The 23920-nt window shown below is 40.3% G+C and overlaps 1 protein-coding gene across 9 annotated transcripts in view; it reads right to left on the reverse strand.

Annotated features, from left to right (window-relative positions):
• The window catches only part of RAB8B (RAB8B, member RAS oncogene family), a 29443-nt gene extending 6719 nt beyond the window's left edge, over nucleotides 1-22724 (reverse strand). For 8 of the 9 annotated variants that reach the window (XR_005629119.1, XR_005629120.1, XM_039723046.1 and 5 more), the window contains exons 1-7: nucleotides 22487-22724; nucleotides 6530-6590; nucleotides 5451-5511; nucleotides 3993-4070; nucleotides 3501-3590; nucleotides 2402-2467; nucleotides 284-334 (exon numbers count right to left, since the gene is read on the reverse strand). Coding sequence is in view for 7 of the 9 variants with exons in the window: in XM_039723046.1 (XP_039578980.1) it covers nucleotides 284-334; nucleotides 2402-2467; nucleotides 3501-3590; nucleotides 3993-4070; nucleotides 5451-5511; nucleotides 6530-6590; nucleotides 22487-22610 (531 nt within the window). In the remaining 2 variants the exon portion in view is untranslated. The remainder of the gene's footprint in view (nucleotides 1-283; nucleotides 335-2401; nucleotides 2468-3500; nucleotides 3591-3992; nucleotides 4071-5450; nucleotides 5512-6529; nucleotides 6591-22486) is intronic. The other variant, XM_039723041.1, reaches the window with a different exon arrangement.
• Between the last annotated feature and the right edge of the window lie 1196 nt (nucleotides 22725-23920).

Consider the following 23920-nt stretch of genomic DNA (forward strand, 5'->3'; position numbering starts at 1 on the left):
TTATATAACAACCCAGATCTCAAGAATTAGCTGGAGGAGAGACTACATAATAACACGGATCACACTATTGCATTTTGGAACAACACATCAGTTTCAGGCTGCCCAATGTTAATGTTCAAGCAAAATAATGAATAGTTATGCACTGATGTGTAATAAAGTGTGATAAATCACTGCTCAAATTTTATCTAGTAAATCCCTAGGAGATTTTGGTAGGGCTACTACTCAGTATTATGAGACTGTCCTCTCACTCTATCTAGTTTGTATGCTAATTGGAAATACAAACCATTTTTCTGTTGAGCTTTGTCATAATGTCTCGTGCAAGTGTGAAAAACGCCTGGTGAGGAGGAGAAATAAAAGAAAAACAAGAGTTAGGCACAAGACACATTAAGGACATTATAAACCTGGACTAGACAGATACATTAACAATACAGTGTTCTGTAGGCCACCAGAAGCACTTTGAGTTGCAAGACACTCTATGTACAATATTTGTATATTTAAAACTTCAGCAAATGTCCTTTAGAAGAAAAAACTATTTATTTTTAGCCTTCATCTCGCCAATTTTTGAAGCAAATGAACAGACCTTCCTATTGCATACCTCTGGGGGGGAGAAAGAAAAATCAGCTGAAGACAAGGTTGCATTTACTAATCCTGTTTTTATTACCCCCTAAACTGAACTGTGCATCACAATTAGGAACCCAGAGAGGTCTGAGAAGGGCAAGCCTGGGAATTCACATTAAGGTTAGCTTGCTTTCTGTCCTCCAAAATTTTTACTCTGGACTATCTATACGGCTATTTAAACTTCCAGTATCTCAATTAAAGACAAAAACCCATGAATAATTACTCTGGCAAATCTCAGCATCCCAGATTTCAACGTATGAAGGAGCAAATAAACTTCTGTAGCAGGAAAGTTCTGCAATTCTCCAGGAGTAGGAAAAAGCAAGACTTTAGGCTGTCTGGAGACCCTAATATTGAAAGGACAGTTCCAGAATGTAAGAAGAATAAACACTTCCCCTCTCATTGTGTTTGGAATATAGCCAAAGACAGGCACTCATTTAATGTAAATAAATCACAACAAATAAATTATTTCTCTTGTGATCCCAAGAATGTCACAATTGTGTAAATTCCCTGCAAGTAAAGTATTTGGTGGAAAGTAAACCAAACCATTGGTGATTGCCAAATGCCTACACCAGCTGCATTTTTTAATGCTTTCTTCACCATTCATGTGACAATTTAAAAAAAACATTCAGAGAGCCAAACATTCTGGAGTAAGCACAAACTACTGCTGTGCATTTCATGATGCCCAGGGGTTAAAATGAAACTGCCATGTCATGACAGAGCAAGTCAACCCTCCAGAGGAACTCAGGTCTCCCCTCTGGTACTGACTCCCCATGGTCCCACTTCCAGAGTCTGCTCTAAGAATCACAAGGACACTGAAAATCAGATCAAGCTACTCCAGGTGCAGCATAATGCAGATCAGTCCATTCTAACTCTATCCTGTACAACAATGACCCCACAATCAGAAAAAACCAGCCTGGCTGGCACAACACCCCTCTTGTTATTTTAAAGTAACAATGTCTTCAATTTCTAGTTAACTTCTCAGATGCACGAGATGAATTAAGTAGTGTTTGCAGGACTTTTAAAGAAAAAAAAAATCCTATAAAAAGACTTTTAAATTATTAGGTATAAGGATAACACAAGTCTACATTGTTGGATGAATAAATCTTAATTTAACTGGCCTTTGATAGAGTTTTTTTTTTTGCCCACACTTCTTATACAGCTCAGATCCTCCCCCACCCTCCCTGAGACAACACGAGTGATTTATAGCAAGATAGACTGGACTTGGGCCACTCTTCCTTCCCACTCTATTTCCTTAAGCTCTCACAGAGATCTTGTGGGTTTAGCACGAAATTTATTTGCAGGAAAAGAGATTATAAATCTATAAATAGCACTATGAGTCTTCTTCCTCCTCTAGCATGAGCTCATGACCTGGTGTTCAGGTTAATACATGAATTTTCAGCCTCATCTGCACAGCATGTATTTAGTAGTAACCTGAAGGCTCTGTGACACAGTAGCATGTTACCCTGAAAGTAAAGAATCCTGCACAAGGCACTGCTCTAAAATTAAACCTATTCCTTGCCCAAAAGGACCTGAAATTTAAGTAGCAAGGCACAGACATCGAAGACAACTGTTTTCAACAGTAAGTAAACCACTCTGTTAACACCCATTTTTAAAACAATTCCAGACACTACCAGAAAACCAGAACAGTTGGATTGTAGCAGTAGACCCAGGAGTACAGGTGGGACTTCAGGTCCCAGGTCAGGTGAGAAAGCCCAGCAGCCCATGGAGCACACCTCCACAGGAGTCATTCAGGGAGCACCCAAGTGTAGCACCCGTCTCTTACCTCTTCCACATTTATGCTGGATTTTGCACTTGTCTCCAAAAATTTGATTCCGTAATCAATTGCTAACTGGAAGAGAGGTTAAAGTTTTTCAGTGGCTTTGAAGTTCCTTTGCAAAAGTATTGTTTCAGGTTCTTAATAGAATAGATGCTGCATGCTACAGCAAGCTTTAAAAACCAAACCAAGCAAGTTTCACTTCTATTTTCCCTTGCAAGAACGTAAAGATTTTTAGATAAAGTATTAGAACTCATCATATCCTCACAAAAAGTCAAAACAAAACAAAAATGGACATAAAGTTCTGACCAAAATACTTATTTAGGCTCTAAAAGAACATTAAGATAGAATATTTGTTGATACAGTTTGTGGACCAGAAAACTACAATGCAACCATCCCATCTTGCAAGACCATTAGAGATAATTAGATAAAGTATTAGAACTCATCATACCCACACATAAAGTCAAAACAAAGCAAAAAAAGGACATTAATTTCTGACCAAAATACTTATTTAGGCTCTAAAAAAACATGAAGGTAGAATCTTTTTTGATACAGATTCTGGACCAGAGAACTACAATGCAACCATCCCACAAGCTGTTACCAAGAGCTAGACTACTTCAGCTGTACATGAGAGGTTTTGTAGTATTCTTCCTCACTTGTTTGTTCTGTAGAACAACTAATTAATTACTTAAAGCTTTAGTAACAGCACTTATAACTAGAATAAGTAATCACCATGGTGAATTGAGTACAGCATGGTCAAACTATACAGAGAACTTTATATTGAGCTCTAGAATACTTCATGCAAGTATTCTACAGCTCTATATAGGACATAGTAAATATAGTATAGAGCAGTATATAGCAAAGGTCAACATTCTTTACAGAATCTTGCCCTCAACACAGCAGTACCATTACGTTTATTCAATCCTGAAGACAGTTATGTGCTATTTAAAAACAAAAACCCCCAAACCTGGCATCCTATACATGTAAAAGTTTCTGAAACGAGATTTGAGACCCATTCTCTCTCACATGCCTAAAACATATCATACACCCAGAAGCTAAAATTCTACAGGAAGTAGGATTCTAATTAGGGTGAGTTACCAAATCTTACCTTCTCCCCTTTTTCTTTTGAGACTTGTCTTTTTTCATTCATATCACATTTGTTACCCAAGATCATTCTTTCTACATCTGAAGAGGCATGCTGGAAGAAGAAAAAGTCATCTCTCAGGAACAAAGTGCATCATTGTTGAAAAGAAACTTGTGTGTCAAACTCCTCCACAACAGACTATTTTATTTTAGAGAAATTATCTAATGTGAAGGCATTACTGAGAGAGGCTGACTCTTGAAACAAGCAATTAAAATAGGCAGGAATAAATACTCCTAGATTACATTTGCCCATGTACTGTAATAGATCAAATGTGTGCCATGAGCTCTGTAGCAGGTTGCACACATGCACAGGCATTTGGCTGCTCTGGAAATGTAACAGTAGGCACTTTACCACTAAGTGGTGCATGGTCATATATGCTGGCTACTGCAATGGAAGTGAGTAATTACTTGATTTTATTTGTCTCAGGGAAATCACAAGATGGAACGAAGCACTTACCTCTTCTATGTTTCTTATCCAATTTTTAATGTTGTCAAAAGACTTTTCATTTGTGATGTCATACACCAGCATAATTCCCTAAATAAAGTTAGGAAAATCTAGTTAGATGAGCTAGTACTATTGGCTGACTTTTGATGTATGCTGTAGTTTTAATTATAGTTTAAAAAAAAAAAATCAGCACTGGATTATAGGTAAGTCTTTTCTCAAGGCATTATGCCATGGCTTGGAATTTACCCACAGTATTACTATTTAACATTTTTTGTCACTGTTAGAGGTTAAGCACTCCACCTATACAAAGCTTTTAATTATTAGCCTACAGTCAGGGCAAGTTTAGAAACTCTACTACACCAGCCACCAGGATCTCTGGTTAAAGCCACACTTAGATGCAGCAGCTTTAAGCAGTCCAGGATACCAAACCTGTCAGCTCCCATCTGCTGGGGCCAGCAGAAACTTCCACCCCTGGGGCTCTCCCAGAAGCTTCAGCTCTTTTCAGCAATTCTGTACATACACTGGCATGGGATCTCAACAGTCAGCAAAGCTTGGGAACCACAGGGCCACTGCACTGAGGACAGACTGCAAGGTTCACCTCCATTTCCTGGGGCCTTTCCAATCATTCCCCACAGGACAAATATAAGTCCTTGGCCATGGGCTGGGGAGAAGACCAGGCCAGTGAAAAAGCCTTTTTAAGCACAGGAGAGCTCTAATTCAGTGCCACAACCATTATTATTTCTCCCTGTGCTCTGTGACAGTGGAGTTATTTGGACCCACAGCCTATGAATGTCACAGATCTAGTTCATACAAAGCTGAAAGAACCTAAAACAGCAGAACAGGGAGTAACTACCAAGTCAAAATTAAAGGTGTCCCAACATAAAATATCTCAAATCATAGCATTAAAAACCTTTACAAGTATTGTACCACAAGGGTGCAGGCTTTAAGTCAATTATTTGACTTCAAGTCACTCTCAGTGGAGGAAAACACAACAGTAGGTGTTGCAGGTGATTGTATTTCTAGCCCAGACATTGCATTCTCTACTGGCTGAAGGAAAAGCAATTCAGTGAAACACACTTTTAATATTAAAAGAATTCATTATCCATTTTTTAAACTCTTCAAGTGTTTAGAGGTGTTGACTGCATTTAAAAAAAAAAAAAAACCTCTCTGATTAAAGCTTGGTAACTTATTAAAATCTGCAGAAATTTTAATTATATTAAAAAAGACAATTGGGCTGGAAGTTTCATCACAAAAAACAGGCCTAGACTGAGTACCAGCACATTAAAAAAAGGAAAAACAAAGAGTACACCCCCAACCAAACCACAAACTTCATTCCCCACCTCTCAAGCCACAATTATCCACTCCTTACAAGACTGAAGACTTACACGACACAAACTTAGGAGCAGCAAACCAGTTCCACTAGCTGTGTTTAGGTGTTTGTGTTTAGGTTTTTGAAGTGTGAGCACTCACCATGGCTCCTCTGTAGTAAGCTGTTGTGATTGTGCGGAATCTCTCCTGGCCTGCTGTATCCCTACAAAAAAAGGATTTGTTTTACACTCATGAGATGCCTTATTAAAGAGTAACAATGCATTGATACTTGTTCATTAGGAAAAACACACCTTTGGCTGTCTGCACAAGTTTCTTCAGCCCTCAGCAGTCTCCTCACTCCCAAGCTACCTTCCTTACATCAGCAGTTAGAGCAGCACCAGAAACCACAAAACCCCTCCAGTTTTCATGCAAGCAATAAAACTCAGCAGTACACACCCTGCCCTCCAGTAATTAAAAATAAAAAGCACTGATGCATCCAAGTCCTGTCTTAAACAGAAGTTAAAACACACAGCAATAAAATATTTCAGGATAGTGCACTGTCACATCCAGTTGCTGCTAAGTTCAGCCACTACAGCTCAGTGTGCTGGTGTTCTGTCCTGGCTGATCTGAAAGCAGAACCTGTCTGTGAGTGACCCAGCAGACCCAAGTGCTTGGATATATTATATATGTGGTGATACCAGCCACACCTTGGGAGAGCTGAACCCCAAAGGCCTGACAAAACCCAGCTTTTTTAACCTATATTACAGACAGAACATTTTTATCAGCCACTTGTGGCACTGCACCTCCTTAGTCACAAGGATTCTGGCCCAGAAGACTCAGTTTCTAGTAAGCCACCACGCAAGGAATTAGCACTCACCTGTGCCTTGGTGAGTACAACCAGGTATCAAAGTACCAGAGGAGATTACCTTTTATTGGCTTGCATATTTTAGCTTACAGCTACTGAGTTAATATTTCTCCTCCACAAGGAAAAGCTAAAGGCACATTTAAGAGGACAGTTTTTGATAAACTAGGAAATTGCTGTAATGCTTGCATGTGAGCAGGCTATTTCCAGTGCTACTGAAGCAGAACCACTCCAAGGGCAAGCCAGGAGAAAGCATAAACCTTATGAACAGTCAATTAATAAAGGTATGAAACTCCTGGTACACTGAAGCTCAAAAGCTTTCAAGTATTCTTTCTCAAAGTAAATTCATTGAAAACCTGAATTACTTTGGAATACTTACCATATCTGTAGCTTGATTTTCTTTCCATCTAATTCTATTGTTCTGATTTTAAAGTCGATTCCTGCCAGAGAAAGAGACACTCCTAAGTTTTGCAGTAAACAAAAAGGAAGTGTTCAGTTTCCTTTTGGCAATTTGGTAAAAGCAAACTTAGTCAAAAGAACCATTCTGAAGCTGCCATTTCTTGGAAGTGCTGAGAATGTACAAAGTTCTCAGCTGCATCCAACATCCACATAATATATAATAAGGATAATTTATTCTGCACAATGAAAGCAGGCCAAACTCAGACTCAGTACTAGTTAGTCAAGATCATTAGAGGAAGACTTGATCTCCAGGTCCTTCCATTTTACACCAATAAGGTCACTAGTATAAATATGTATTTCTCCTGAACATCTGACTATTCCCTGCAGTTTAAGTCAACTCCCTGGTACCTCTGGCTCAGTCAGAAATACATCCTGTGACCCCTCAGTTCCTTTTCAAAGCCAGCATCTACTTTTAAAAACTGATGTTTGATGCAATCTAATCAGACATCACAGTAACAGTAATACAACACAGGAGATACAAGACTCCTTTTCCAAGAATACTAATTTGGGGACACTTAAGATTTTCTAGGAAGCTCCAAAAAGCATCAAGAAAACACTTCTTTCCTTTTCCCCTTTATACTTCCACATGTTACCCATCAGTTTTCAGAATGATTTTGAAAATAAATTTCAGATTTTAAGCCATAGGCTTTAAAAAAAGATTGAAAAAATTAATTCAGAAGGATTTAATAATGTATTTTTAAGGTTTAGAGGGGTGAAATGGATTTCCAAACAGACTAGCCCCTTAATCCTAACTACTTTAACTTTTGGATCTCTAAATCTGTATTACAACATAGGTTAAATTCAAATTGAGACTGCTCAAGTCTCACTACTACATGACTGCCAGATTTTTCAATCTTGTGACAGTATCCTCCAAATTAATTGGTTTGGAAACAAATGACCCACTTTTTCTTCACTGCATCTTAACTAGTTACTTGATACTTAGTTGTAGTTTGTAAAAGATGGGGGTAAGTTAGAAGAAATTAAATAAACTTTCTTAAAACATAATTTCATTTACAATTATCAAGAGTATCTTAATTGGAAAAATGATGTTTCTAGCTTTAAAAATTATCCATCCACTAAACAGGAAACTATGGGAGTTTTTACACCACCACAGCAGAAACTGAATATATCAATGTTCATTAGTTATTTGAATTTCATTCTTCTCACATGCAATATTACTATTTTAATATACTGAAAATAACAACTTTTGGCCACTTAATGTGCCATGGATATGTAGCTCAACTCATTAGTTAGACTACAAATTATAAGCAAAACTACCACATCAGCACTTAAACAGCATACAAAATTAATTGCATTAATTTAAAACGCTATGATTACTAGTACAATTGCAATTTCACAAGATTTACTGGTAAGAAAAAAGATACTTTAATTAATTCACACTCTTCTAAAAATGACATGAGAATTATATGCCCTTTCAAAAAACCCCTATCCTATGTAACACAATTTCAGCAAGGGTTTCCATTTTACATTGCAGAGGATATTGCCTCCCTTGTTGTAAAATTTTTTCTCCTTACTAGGTGCAATCACAGCTGCTGAAATCACAGATAATTGTATTCAGATCTGAAAACAAATAACCTTTGCCCCGAATAGATTTTGTTTTGGCCTCAAAGGTTATGAAACACAAATATGGAGTTCTCTGGAAAGAGCATTTTATCGTGGCAACATCAAATTAAATCAGCTCTAAAAGTTCATTTGTGTCTAGGCCTGAAGCTTTGGGAAACAACTAGCAGGAAAACTGGATTCAGAGACTGCTGTGGCTGAAAGAGAATTCTGCCTGCACTGTGAGCTGCTGAAGCTGAGGCACAGCAGTGACTGATCCTGGAGGGGTGGATTTCTGAGAAAGACTCCTGACTGCAGCACCAGCTCCCCATGTGCACCAATCCAGCTCTTGCACAGACTGGTTTCTCGTGGTTACTCATTTTCCTTGCAGCACTGAAATGATTTATACAACCACTCCTTTGATGACTTCTAAAAGTCAGGACCTGCACAAAAAATATCTTCTCAGAACTTAAGATTTCTAGTATGAACTTCACCCAAATTCTCGATTATTTATTTCAAAGCTAAAAGAAGAATATAAAGGGAAAGGCTGTAAGTACCTCTGCAACTGTAACATTTTGGAGGTTAAAATGAACTAGAAACTGATGTTTCTTTTGCTTTTTCACTTCAGCATGAGGAAGTGGTGAGCTACACACATTCAGAGCAAGCCTGGTGACATGTGCTGCCACTTCCGTCCAAGTGCTCTTGCATGGCAAAGCACAAACCACGATCTGGTTACAGCTACATCGAAATTACACCACGGAAAACACTCCAACAACTACAGAATTTCAACACTGGCTCTTGACAGAAGATTTCTGTTGTTAATCCAGTCTTCTTTTGCACAGTCATACACTGTGGTACAAAAGTATGAAAAGTTACTTAGGCCAAATGAAGAGGAGTGAATTAAAGTGAATTAAAGTTTGATTGCAAAGGATTACACAGCTTGCAGTGTTAAAATGCAACATGAAATGCTGTTCTTCCAGTAGGGAGAAAAAGCCCAGAAATATCTGGATGTCCATCTAAAGTTAAGATTTAGAAGCTTTTAGAAAAAACAGACCCAGATTAATGCTTAAGAGTGCAAATGCCAACAGGATAATTATCTGCTAAAGTGGAGTTGCCACAGAAAGTCTGACACACTGGTGCCCACCTAGCATGCCAGTTTACATAAATATAGATCACAGCCACACAGAAGCATTTGTTGCAGGAATCACAAACCTGCATTCTGCAAGGATAGAACCCAGAATGTGCAACCTGAACTGCACATTAGTTAGGGCTGTAATTGCTTGCATTTCCCTTGCAGCATGGGGTAAAAGCAGCTGAGGGCTTATTGTTCTTCAAAATCCTTTCCAGATCCTTGCTAACTACAGGCCAGGGGTGCATCCTCTCTCCTCACTTTACTGAGGGTATTTGCTTCCACAGCAAAACCCTGTCTAGGACACACTGGGCAGCATCATTAGTGCCACACGAAGGCTCTCACAGAAAACTGGCAGCTGTATGCTGCTGTGTCTACCTTGCATTGCTCTGCACAGCTGATAAAATTCAGGGCATGCCTGGTCAGTGACACACAGCCAAATGCCACAGGCTGGGGGGACTGGCCTCACCTGGCCTCTTTTGGTTTAAGCCAAGAACTCACATCCATCTCATATTCCAAAGCTCTTCTGCCACTCCCTCTTCCCCTACTCCACTTCCCACTGTTTTCTTCTTATTCCAGCCCACCTGGGCAGATTTTACCCACAACTAAGCTGCCATGCAATAATTTTAAAGAGACATTGTGAAATATTAGAAAGAGCTCACAACACTACAATAGTAAACAGCCAGGACTGCCCAGCAGCACATACAGAGCAGTTCCCCTTCCAGCTCTAGTACCAGTGGTTTTCTGCCATGAACCTCAACAAACCAGCCTGACGCAATTCTTACAGGAATGTAAGGACAAACTGAGCAGGGAGGCTGAAAAAGTTCATTTTGTTACTTTAGTCTTTAAAACAGTAGCTTACTCTCAGGGCATCACTGTTACTCTTTTGTTCTCCCCTCACCCTGATTTTAACCCTGTAGCCATCAGAGCCAATATCTCGTGTTTTTCATGCTACAGTATCTGTTCCAGCTAGGAGTCCACTACAACTTTTCCCTACACAGTACCACTGCCTGGACAGATTGTCTTGTTTCTTCTTTTCAACAAAATTGCTGTTGCAGAAAATGCTACAGCACAAAGAAAGCAAAGAAACCAAACCGAAGTGTTCTGGTTGAAGCCAGAAAGCTGTTCCAACTGTACCAGAAAACAATTCCTGAAGGTAAAGGTTTTTGGGACTTCAGTCTGCTCAGCAAAATGCTTCTGGAAGGGTCATGTTCCTGAATGTTTTCTTCGAGCAGTAAAATGCAGACACAAAATAAACTTATACAAATTACTGTAAAAAAAAAAAAAACTGAAAAAAAAATCTTGCCACTGGTGGGCAAATATTAGAATTCTTAACCTTTAGCTTTATTACCCAATTCACCAGTACTTTAAGTTAATTTTTCATGTGGTTCAACACTAGTTTGCAGCAGGAGGACCTTATGTGTGCAGCTGTAGCAAGAAATCAGACAGGAAATCAGCAGCACTCAGGATGTAAATAAACATCAATCTCTGACAGCATACACTGGCCTATCTACCCCAGCAGAGTACTGCTCCATCTCTGACAAATCAATACTTTAAAAAAAAGTATTTAATGTACTAGCATTTTAATTTGTTTACCTTTTGATTTTATTTAATATATAAGTCAAAGACATTTTTAAGAAGTCAGTGAACACAAAAATTGGCAAAGATGCTGTGAAAACATGAATACCAGATTAGCTTGCTAGAAAAAATCTTATTTTAGTCCCATCTATCAAAGAACATAAAAGATGCACCACAGTTTATTAAAACAAAAAGGGAACTGTTTTGCATGACCTGCATATAATAAAAGCCTCACCCTCTTAAAGAAGCTGTCTTCCTATATGTCTAAATCTTACTTTACTCCTTTGAAGTAAGAATGGAAGAATGAAATGGAAATAAAACTTTTTTTTTTAATGGGATTCTGCAATAAACAGAACTTTGTGACACTCACACCAATCTGCAATAAAGAGAACTTTGTGGCACTCATCACCACTGGACATAGACCACAATAAAAGGGATGGGGGAAGGAGTCAATGTACAAAGTCCTGTTACCCTTCTGAGCAAATCAGCATTGGAAAAATAGGAATTTATGCATCAAATTTCAAGCTAGGCTTGATCCAGCTTCACAGCATTGGTCCTTTCTAGCCTACCTGGTTTATATATGAGGTTGTGGGGTTTCAATTTTTTTCAATGGGCTGAGCAGGGAAAAGAGAACTCCTTACAAATTCTTTACCGCAGGACAAGAAAGAGTCTTAAGATACACAAAAAGAAAGGAAAATGTTTTCTGCAGTCACTTGGGTTAAGTGAGTTAAAAGCAACTTTGAACCAAGCAAGCAGATCTGTAACTTACCTTCAAAAAAAAAAAAAAAGGAAGTGAGAAGAGGCACATAACTGAAAATCACTATGCTTCACCCTCAGATTGTTGAATCCTGGGAGAGAATTACTCAGAAGACACTTCTCCCTCTAGGCTGTGCATTTGTGGACAGCGAGTGGCTGCAGCTGCACAGAAGAGCTGGAAGCAGCAGTGCTGCTCTGCTGCAGCTGCTGCACTCCTGCTCACCCCGAGGCACAGCAGCTCTTCCAGCATCATCTGCTGCCAGGACATTTCCATCACACTCTGAGGGCTGTGAGCACCGGGGGCCCTGTCACACAACTGTGACACCACCAGGTGACACAGCAGGTACCAGCACTGATCACACACAGCTGGGTGAGGACAAGCAGTCCCACCACCTTCCATGGACAGACCTACAGATCAGTACTCCAGAAACATGTTCTTTTCATATCTAACCATCAGCTAAGGGACATCAATTTGTTCCCACAGATTTTCCCCACAAGCTTACCCAGAGATCACTCCTTTTTTGTTGTTGTTCTCAGCAGGAGCTATTGCAGGGTTTGGATTAAACACACAATTATTTTTTTAATGTGGTTTTCAAGAGAACATTTTCTTGTGCTACATCAGCATACTGTCTCAATCTAAAAAGGTAGATAAATGAAGCTTCAGAAATTTGCTTTTAAATTAATCTTCCTAGAATAATTATAGTAAAAATTAAAAAATTACTAAGTAGGAGTCAGGATCACTGTAAAAGGCAGGGTAGAGAACCCTTGCAACATACTAATGTGTCATACAGCCTCATACAAAAGAACAAAGTCTAACCATTTTGAACTTGAACGTTTAGCTTTAGACCCTAGTAACATCTGCAAAGAATTTTCAGATGATCTCAGCAATGTCTTGTATCAGTATGTAAATTAAAGAGGCAGTAGTCTTTTATTGCACCCATTCAAAAATACAGCAGACTAACACGAAACACCCACTACACTAGGGTAAAGGTCAACATTTTTTCTAAAGTCATAAAACGAATTATTTTAGAATTAAACACAAGTGCAACCACTTCTAGTTACTCTTTCACAACTTAAAGGGACAAACTGAATTGCATTCTTTCTGGACAGCCCACAAGAACCCACAACACACACTGGTGACCTCGAGTGGGCTGAACAGGCTCCTTCAGGTTATCTGGCCTTTCTTCATCTAACTCTTCACCCCCACCAAAACCCAAACCCAGTGTTCCACACGAGGCACAGAGCAGCATCTCACACCTTGGAAGTTATTAACACAGAAAGGCTCTGAAAGTTTAGACTGGCAAAATACAAATGGCTAAAGTAGGTAAGGCAATAAAGAATGGGGATGCCATGTGCATGTGTTTCCTGCTCCTAAGTTCTTGAGACTTTTGACCAAGATCAGCTCAGAGCTGAGGGTGCCAGCACACTGCCACTTCCTGCAGCACGTGTCCCCTCAGCTATGGCACAACTGCCACCCTAAGCTTCCTTTCTTAAGATAAGCCACTTTCTACTTAAAAGAGAACAAGGGATTCAGAATAAAATTTTTAACCAACAGAATTAGAGCAACGTTTGAAGCATCCATGTTTTTTACAGCTCAGTAGAGTCCTACAGTGTGATGTGATTAACCACACACTAAGGTCTGAATCCAGTGCTCTGCAGCCACTTGCTCACACCAGTGCTCCTGTGAGTTCTGCCACCACATCTGTGCACTGCAGTGCTTCAGTGTGGACACTGCAACATCCTGGACACCGAAATTCTCTTTGCAGTGTTTTGAAGTCAACTTGCAGATTGCTTTGAGCAACCTTTGAAATGCATGATTTTAAACACCAAAAGTACTCAATATAAGATTCAAGACTAAAACAACACAACCCTAGAAACTTAATACTACTGGACATGAGTGAAATTATCAACTGTCACAAGAGCCCAACTCTAAAAGGGCTGAGTCCCTGCAGAATCTATTTTAGAGCTTACAATCTAGATACCATGAAAGTGCACAGAAATTAACTTATGGTCTACCTCTCATTCTATACTGAATGTAAGATAAGCTACACTTGATGGTAACTCAGTTTCATCTAAAACAATTTTTAAATAGATTAAAATTGTACTATTGATACAGACAGCAAAGTTTGTTTATTTTAAGGATTATTTATAGACTGCCTGTCTCTAAGAGGAATGCATTAACTTAGTTGCTTAGAGAACATATTCCTTTCAAGCCAAGATGCAACTGGAGAGCAGCAAACATGAAAACTGACCAACAGACTTGAATTGAGGCTGTAGTTTCACAGCTGAAACCAGGTGTCACTACCAAATCCTTTCCCCCTTTGAACTCCCTCATCTGTGGGAGTTCCATAATTCACCTTACCACCACCTGTAAGCACAGCTGATGGCACAACCTGAGAGCACAGGCACCCCCAGGCAGACCTCTCCTCTGAGAGTGGCAGAGCTACTCTGCCATCAAAGCAGGCATCAAACTGAAGCCCTAGATAGCAGAGAGCCAGCAGCTCCAGGATGGAGGAGAAACACTGCAGTGACCTCCCAGGGACCCAACCCCACACTCACTCAACTTGTGATGCAGCTGTGGGAGATTTGCACATCTCTTGTCTGCTCTGAAACTCTTCTTTCCCTCAGGTCTGCAGCTTTCTAAAACATGAAAAAAAATCTCTGCCACATGCTCTAATGGGTAAGAACACCAGATATCCCTATCTAGAAGGTGGCTTATGAATACAAAACTTTGATTCCTCTTTCAGAAGTCCAGTGCTCAATACAAGATGACAGGTGAGGGATCCTTATCAAAAGTATAAATTAATGGGTAAGACAAAAAAAAAATCCCTGACCCCAAAGTGGAACTCCCAAGAACAGGAAAAACAATTATTCTGAATCTCTTGCCTGTAAATGATCTATGTTTGTAAGTGTAGAAAACAGAAAAATATGTCTTTAACCAAAATAACTCTAATTAATATTGCTGTCAGGAAAAAGACAAAAATAATTACTTCGTCCGAAGTTAGCATCTTAAGAATCTAAAAGGTTGAAAAATGGCTTATGCAATCAATACTGCCTTGCCACCACAATTTAAATTTCATTTTTTATTATTCATAAAACAAGCTTCAGCTGTGACAACAAGAACAGGCCAAAAATATTAGGATTGGGTTTGCTCCCTAATTTTTGGTCCTGGTGTCTATACATCTAGCCAGTGAGAAATTGAGATGTCACTTCTTTAAAAAGCCTCTTAATTCAGAGCTCTACATGGACTGAATATTCAGAATGAGGAAATAAAGATTTTGGGGAGCAGGACATTGTTTGTTTAAAACGGAAGAGGTGCTACATGAAAAGTGAGCACACTGAGTGTCCCAGCATCCACAAAGCAAAGCAAGAACTGCCAAGTCCATGACTGCTTAGAGATAAGATGCCCTCACAGAGTTCAAACAATGCACTTTGTACCTCCTATTCCAGCCCTGCCTGTGACTGGCACCACATAAAAACCCCACCAGCTGCAGATTTAACACAGGTATGGGAAACACCACGGGAACAGTTGGTAGGGACAGGTGATCACTGCTACAGCCCAACAACTCTGCCCAACACTTCCTTGGTAGGCTCAGGGATGCTACAAAAGCATCAGAGATAAAAACTAGTTAAATTGGATAATGTTAGAGCAGGTATAAGTTATACATGATCACTATAAAGACAGAAGTGATGAAATTTTTGGAATTTTATAGGAATCCACAAATACTCTGCTCACTTTAGAGGGCACAGATGCTTACACTGGAAGGAAAAGTACAGAGAACAAAAAAAGCACATATCAACAATATCAGTAAGACAGCTCTAAGCTTTAACTGGCACTCTGTCCAAAAGGATTCAAGAAGAGCAAAATGTCTCATCCAGCAAGAATTATCTTTGTTAAAATAAATAATCTAATCTAGGCATTTCAGTTAGAGTCTGAAATACAGTTGTGTTAGAAGCAAGTGTAGAAAGTACCCAGTGAGGCAGCAAAATCAGGCCAATAATTCAAAGCAGAAGGTTTAAAGTTAGTGAAGTTAGTGTTATAGACACCACTCTCAGCAGCCTCAAAACATCATTTACATCAGAGGCTTTTTTAAACCCATGTTTTTATCCATGGAGAGAAGTAAGCATGGGGGGGTTTTGGTTTGTCGTTTGCTGGTTTGTTTGGGAAGTTAAGAACATGAGTGAAGAAAGGCTGCTTTAACTTCTTACATGAATGACAAAATAGGCCTTTTTTTGAAAGGTTTTTACTACCTATACTAATAGGCAGAGCCACCTAACTTATTAAGAAAGAAAAGTATGACCTTTCTGGCACATTTTTTTTCTCCTACATCATGCAAAAGTTCTTTTAATGAATGAATTTTAATTAGTTCTTTAATTCCTTCATTTGCTTTTCCTGCTTTGCATGTTCTAAGTACTCCTTTCTACATCACTTCTGCTAAGCCAGGAAAGTTCTCCCAGGCAGTTACTCTGACTGTTTCTTTTTCCTCCTTTCCATGCCTGGGTTGACACAGATACTCCATCTTTAATCCCAGCAGAAGTCACACCATACACACAACATATTTTGACACAGTTGGTAAAGGAAAACTCTCTCTGTCAGGTGGAAGAAAAGAGGATTTTGTTGGGAAGTGTGAGGGGAGGGGAAGCAGTATGTGTTCCCTGGCTGACAGACACTTCAGCTTTGCCCAATTTCTTATTCTCAGCCTTGTTTTCCCAATCTCCAGACGTGGGGCCAGACTCCTACTAGTCACCAGCTTGCTTGACGTATTTTTTGATGTTGCCATACATATAAAAGGCTGCCACTGACATTCAATATTGGGGTTTATTTCCTCTGGTGCCCAAAGCAGAAGAGTCTACAGGATGGCAGCAAAATTAACATGTCTTAAACTTGGTCAACTGTTTGTTCTCTAGAAGAGAAGCCTTCTGACACATGCAGTACTTTACTTGCCTTTAACTACATACAATGTAATCAAAAGTGTCATAGTTTACATTTAACTACATACAATCTAATCAAAAGTGTCATAGTTTACATTTAACAGGAAAGTTTACTATAAACCACAAGATTAAACTGATATTAGATGCAATTACTGGTCAAAACCCCTCTAAAAGGCACTAAATTACAACCCACTGCAACCTGTTTTGGGACAGGAAGTTACTGACCTAAGTTTTGAGTTGCAAGTCTGGTAACTAAAAGCCTCAAAGGGTCGAGTTTTGGGTTCCAGAGTAAAAGGAAGATACAAAGCATGAGAGAAGGTCCAAAGGAGGGCCACAAGGATGGTGAAGGTGTTTGGAGGGAAACCTTACAGGGAACAGATGAGGACACTTGGTCTGTTCAGCTTGGAGCTGGACTCGAAGATATTTGTGTGTTCATTCCAACTCAGGATATCCTGAGTCTGTGATCCTAACTCTGCACAAAAGCCTGACACAGTCCAACTTTATTGATGTTACTGTTTGTCCTAGTTTATCCACATTAGAAAAGCAGAGTTATTTTATATATCTAGTCAGCCTGATGACTTGACACTTAAGCTACCATAACATCCAATTAAAGATAAAAAGCAATATAATATCCTTTGAATTAAAGCCATGTAACTTCTAGCACAAAACATTAAATAAACCATCATTATAAACACTGCATGTATTATTCTTATTATTATTATGAATTTTAGTTAATTTCTGAAGTAAGACAGTCTGTGATGTATTTCTACTAAAAGGATGTATTTCTACTTTAGAAGGACTAGGAAATCCATCCTAAAAAGTACATAAAAATTCCCTAACAAAAGCTGTGTCTTCAATACCTCTCTCAAAACCTGTATCCATCAACCAAGACATTTGTTCCTACCCTTATTCAAAGTTAGTCTGTGTTCTTAACTTTGCATTCAAACCGAGTCACAAAAGCAGCTCAAAACTGCCCTCCTGTCACTCAAATAACCAGCAACACATAACCAAGACAGACCTCCATCTGCCAATTAGCAATAGGCATCAACACTCAGACATCTGTCACTGTGTTTTCTCAGAGTAAAACATGCAACACAAAAGCTGCAGCAGCATTTTTAATAAAAGGCAAACAATTTCAACTCCACTGTTGGCTTGTTGCAGAATACAGTAAGGTAACGTAATCTCACCAGCAGATGAAAATCAAAGTTAAGATGTCCTTTGCTACCAGCCAGGTGTTAGTATCAAATCTGAAGTGACAAGACACACAAACTTCAATACTTTTAACCTGCCATACCTTCAGCTACAACTTCCTGTTCAACATCAGGACAGCATCTTGCTGACCACCCACCACTGACCTTGAAAACAGAATCATTCTTCCACTTTCATATTGACCTCCACAGAACTATTCCATGTAAACCCTGTCCTAAAGAGACATCCTAGTCCCAGATCTCACAAGCCTTGAACACACACTTCCACTCTGTAGATACGTGTGACAGTGTCACCTGAGTGTGACTGAACTCGCCTCAGCCACTTCAAAGTCCAGATGACAATCAGTTTGTAGTAATGACCATTAATGAAGTACTCCTGCCAATGCTTTCCTGATGCTTCCCCGCCTTCCCTTCCCTGCTCATCTATCATTGATGTGTTTTCTTCTACAGCTCCGACCATCTGGAGAAGCCCAAAAGAAATTGATTGACTAAGGACAGGAAATGCTGCAGCTTAATGGGAGGGCGGGTAACAAAACCCCAAACCCCAAGAAAGCAACAATCAGTCCTTGTCCATCATACAAATAAGTAACTGTGAAGAAGAAGAGTAGAAATATTCAATGAGGCATGATTTGACTTGAATACACTAAAACAATTTCCATTACACGTTACAGACATGGAAATTTCACTGCAAAAGGGAAGCTGGTAATTTTGCTTGACAAAGGATTTTCATAGAAGTGCTCAAAGGTCAGCACACACGTGCTTGCCTGCCAGAGTAGTGTCCTATTTTGGAAGATGTAGACTAAGGAAAAGTTACTTCTGTAAAATCAACAAATGGTTTCAACTCTCAGATACAGTGCTATCTTGTGAGCAACTTCCTGCCAAATGCTGATATCATCCTGGATTAAAAAAATAAATACGACAAATTTCGTTTCTGTCAGCAAGCCTTTGTACTAAATCAGAAATGCTATCAGCTACAAAGATTCAACTTTACTCTCACAGAAACCAGCTGATACAAAAAAGCTGAAAGGAATGCAAAAAATAAACCTTATTATTTCAAATGATAAACCAAATCCAGTTTTACCAGACACCACTACTTGAACAGCAAGTTCAGATACTTAGAAACTGCTAAATTAATGCTTCTGATTCTTGTGTATCGCACTGAAACTACTAGCAAAATGCTCATGAGATATTCCAAGATAAATTTTGCTTTAGGAGTTAAGTATGAAAATGAGCTGACTCAACTGCATTTTACTTTCCATGTAATGTGCAAAAGCAGAAGTTTCCACCCAGAAAGCAAACTAAACAACACAACCTTACATAACACACTCCCATTGTAAAAAAAAGTTTTATCCCATGTTCACAGTGAAAAGCTGATCCTCACTAGGGACCACAGCAGCATTATGCCTTGCCAGCACTTTCAGAAGTTCTAACAGAGCTACAGAGTCCTGTAAAAAAAATAAAATTAAAAGCTGGTGAAGGACAAGGACCTGTCGTGTCTAAAGTTGCTTAAGGCCAATCTGTGCTTTTAGAGTCAAAATGCGTTGTTTGAATGATCCAAAGGTCACTGGTTCACTTCTCATAATGGGAAGCAAAGTCTGCTGAAGGTATTAGTTATGCCAGGTAGTGAAGACAAAGACATGAAGGCTCTTGTACCAACAGTCACCCAAAAAAAGAATAACAGAAGTCTGATGAATTATGAATACATATGCATTGCGCTTTTATCACACTGCTTATGCAACTGCTGGCCATGGGACACCAGGCTGGAAGTCCCTGATGTCTGAACCAGTCCAACGTTGATTATGATTATGAGCATGACCAAAGTCTCGAGGAGAAAAGCCAAAGGAGCATTTCCTAACCTCCAAGCAATCTACATGGATGCTGTAGCCTTACAGGCACATTTTGCATGACAGCAAAACAGAAGGGGATCTGTGAAGTATAACACGAATATACCATGCACAATGACAAAGTAACTACAGCTCATTACTGAATAATTTCTATAATATGAGCACTGAGGAGAAGTAAAGCACTTATTCTATAATAAAATAGTATTTCCATATCTCCCTCCTACTTTATTTTTTTCCTTTTGGAAAGTGTTTCCATTGTTTTGGTAACTGGAGTGCTGTAGTTTAACCCTGGTTAAACTACTAAAGAACAATAGGAGTGGGAAATTATAAGGAAGTTATCTGGTACTTGGATACGATGTGGGCCCTTTCATCAGGGCAACAGAGCGCTTTAACTTCTGGACCTAAAATCTAAGAAAAAAGTTTAAACTGGCAAAAATTTAACCCAACCATAGTTAAAAAAAAAATCTGAATGACTCATCTCACAAAGAGCATGTAAGTACATAAGTTTAAACAATAAAATTTGATGTCAACACATCTCAAACATACGCCTTCTTAGACTTCTACAGTAAAACCAAGTCTGATCTTGTTAGGAGAGACACACCAGAGGAGAGCTGAGGGCACATAATATCACAAACCACTGTTAACTGAACACACATCATAAGCACCATCCTCCTGCAGGATCCACTTCATGGAGAACACACAAACCAAACAGCCTGGCAGCTCACACTCCAGGAAAACTCTGTGTATTTAATGAGAAATGCTCATCTGGGCACCTTAAAGTTGAGCTGGCAGGGCAGCCTGTTTGGGAGAAGCACAGCATCCTGTGCCTCCCTCCACAGCACGGTTAACTGTGACTTATCAGTCACGGAAAAAAAGCAGAATTGTTAAAAATGGAATTCCCCCAAGCTCATCAGATAGACCAGTTATGACTGTAAAATCAACTAACATTGAGAAGAGAGAAAGGGCAGAGGAGCACATCTTCAAGAACAGATTACAGCCACATGACAAACCTACAAGTAACACACGCAATCCCCGACAAAGACTGAAACAACTCCAAGTATTCTTATTCAAGCATAGGTCAGCAATTTTATGAACAGTTTCACTATTTCCTGCATTGTCAACTTTCCTGCTTGGAGGTTCTTTGCTAAAAAATAAAAGGGGACTAGAGCTATGAAGGAATACGTAACTGTGAAATCACAGCTATTTACCTATAGAATTAAAAGTACGCCTCAGTTATTAATAAGTTTCTTCAAGATGACTTGTTTTGAAAACAAGGCACTTGCACAAACAAATATAAAGGAAGGAAATGAGAGCAAATCCTATATTTACTGAACAAGGTAAGAAAAAATAGCATATTCACAGTCCTCAAGACTTCAAAGTGAATCAGTGAGGGGAAAAAAAAATCTATTAAGGGGCTGAGCAGTTCAAGAAACATCAAGAAAATGGTTGGAAGACAGACACACCCATTTATGTTAGCTATCTCTTTAGAAGTATAAAGAAGCAGCACAGTACCAAAGCAGGCTTTTTCTTTTTTTTAATGATACAGCATTTATTAATGTTTATTAAGCCTTTAATCTACCACAGGTACAGAATAATAAATGTTAAGGTAAAATGCTACTCAGGCCTTAATCAGCTGGTGTTACTGATACAGCATTTTGAAAATGGTTGCAGGGAGAAATGTGCCAGAAAAATGCAGAAAAACTGTTCTTAAAGCATTAGAAACCACGCTACACCTAATTTAGTCAATCACATGTGACTAAATAAAGATTGTTTCTTCCTTGGGTGCCAAATTCAGCAAAATAAAATGTTTGAAAAGGACAGGGCATTAGGGTAACATAAGTTACACACTATTTCACCTTATCTTTAAAGCCAAAGTGAGTCTACTCATTCTCTTAGTGTTATTTTTTAAGTCAGCATTAGTTTTGCCCTCCTAAATACTAGTAACCTCCATTGCAACTTTCCCCCTTCATCCCCAAAAGTGTACTTCACTTTAAAAGTGACCTCAGCTACAAGTAGCTGAACACAAATCTCAAGTCATGCCACACTATAGTTTCAATTCAACTCAATCCCAGTGAAGGCCTTGAAAATTTTGCTTACGTTTATTTCAGCGGTGTATTTTAAAACTGACAAATCTTACAAAAATATAAGTCACAACCACCTGTTTTGATACATCACACTTCGCTGCCATTAAAAAATGTTAGTGAAGCTTAGAAACGAACCCTTTTTCACAACCAAATTTAGGACAAAACATTTGTCGAGGAGCTTCTAGAGTCGACTGAGGAGCTCGAACGCAACTACTCCAAATCTCAAAACCGTGAGTACACACAGATGCATTGGAAGCGTGCAGGGAAGAACCGAGAGTCGAACCACCTGCCCGGAGCGTTCAGCCACGGCCGGCGCGCAGCTCCAGCCACCCTCCGCCGCTTTCCGAACGTCTGCACCCCAACACCAGACTCCCCGCACCGCCGGAGCCCGAGAAGCCGCGGTTCTGCCTGAGGCCCCCGGGAAGGGCCCGCGGGGCTCCGGCAGCCCCGGGAAGGGCCCGCGGGGCTCCGGCAGCCCCGGGAAGGCGCCGCGGGCTCGGCGTGAGGCACCACAGCGGCGCAGCACGGCCCGGCCCGGCCCAACTGTTGCTGCGGCGGGCACGGCAGCGCCGGGGCCGCTGCAGGAGCGGATCGCACCCTGCGGGCCCCGCCAGGGCCGCGGCACCTTCCCCCGCCGGACAATCCCTCCCGAGCGCTGCCGCTGCCCGCGGTGCCGCACGGGGCCCGGCACGGCCCCGACACGGGCGGTGCCCCCGGCCCTTGCCTCCCTCCCTCCCCGCTCGGCCCGGGCAGGACCCCTCTCCCGCCGGGATGGCGGCCCCTCACCGATGGTGGAGATGAAGGTGGTGTTGAAGGCGTCCTCGCTGAAGCGGAAGAGCAGGCAGGTCTTGCCCACGCCCGAGTCCCCGATCAGCAGCAGCTTGAACAGATAGTCGTAAGTCTTCGCCATCTTCGCCTGGGCTCGGCTCGCCGCCGCAGCAGGAGGGGGCGAACGCGGGACGGAAGGAGGGCGGGACTCCGGCGGGAGGGCCGGCAGGGAGGCAGGGAAGGGGAGGAAGGGGAGGAAGGGGAGGAAGGGAAGCGGGGCCGGGCGGACGGACGGAGGGAGGGAGGGAGGCGGTGCTGCGTTCGTCACGGCGCCGGAACCGCCGGGCCCGACGGGGGCTGTGGTCCGCAGGCCCTCACCGCGGGGATCGGGGCTCTGCTGTCCCTGCCCCGTCCCACCGGGCTCAGTTCTGGCTCGAACCTAGCAGGAGTTGTCAGCAGAGTCATGTAGCTACGTGTTCAAGTTAAATAATGGCAAAATACTCTCACGTCACCTATGAGTGAGTCTAGTGTGTCACCTCAGAAGTTTACGTGTTGCCCTGGGCATGTCTACCCCAAAGAAACTTGTGCCCACAACACAAAAATTACTTTCATGCTGTCTCACTGCAAACGGGGGTATTCTACAACAAGAGATCTACTCCAGAACAGTTTCCCCATCTTTTTTCCACTAATAATCTCTTGGTGTGAGGCAGCCTCATTATGCATTCATTATAGTGTGCTCCCCACAGGATGTCACAAGGCACTATAAAAATAAATAGCACTACTGAAGCACTTCAAAATGACAACAAGGACTTACTGCTTTCATTTAATCTAAAAATTGTAGCCTTCAGACAAGCTATAAACAGAACTCTCTAACACTATAAATCACTAGAACAGTTCTCAGTTCCCTCTTAGCAAAAATAGGAAAAAAGATTTCCCCAAATCATTCATTAAAGTTTCTATTAGTTATAACCCAGCCTACTGTAAATGGTCCTTTCTCACTTTTGGGTGGTTTCTTTTCTTTTCTTTTCTTTTCTTTTCTTTTCTTTTCTTTTCTTTTCTTTTCTTTTCTTTTCTTTTCTTTTCTTTTCTTTTCTTTTTTTTTCCTTGTATGTGTGTTATCTTGGCAAATATTTATGCCAAGTTCTACAGAGAATCAAACAAAATTAATTTTGAACATTAAAGCACTCTCATACATGGTTAGCCTCCTGCAAGCACACAAAAAATCACCTCATGATATTAAACAACAATTTGATGGCGTGAAATAGGGCCAAGCTAGTCTAATGCCTGGCTACTGCTGTATTTGTGCACTGAGGAATTGCTCCAAACAAAAACCTTCAGCCATTGTAATCCTTGAAAAAGCAAAAGGTATTCTGCTCCTAGTTATAAATTATCCAAATTTTCCCCATTAAGGGTCTCAATTTGAGACCCTTATGTTTGTGGTACCAAATAATG

This window comes from Passer montanus, unplaced genomic scaffold (assembly GCF_014805655.1).
Source record: "Passer montanus isolate IOZ18808 unplaced genomic scaffold, ASM1480565v1 scaffold5, whole genome shotgun sequence".
In the NCBI taxonomy this organism is placed as follows: Eukaryota; Metazoa; Chordata; class Aves; order Passeriformes; family Passeridae; genus Passer; species Passer montanus.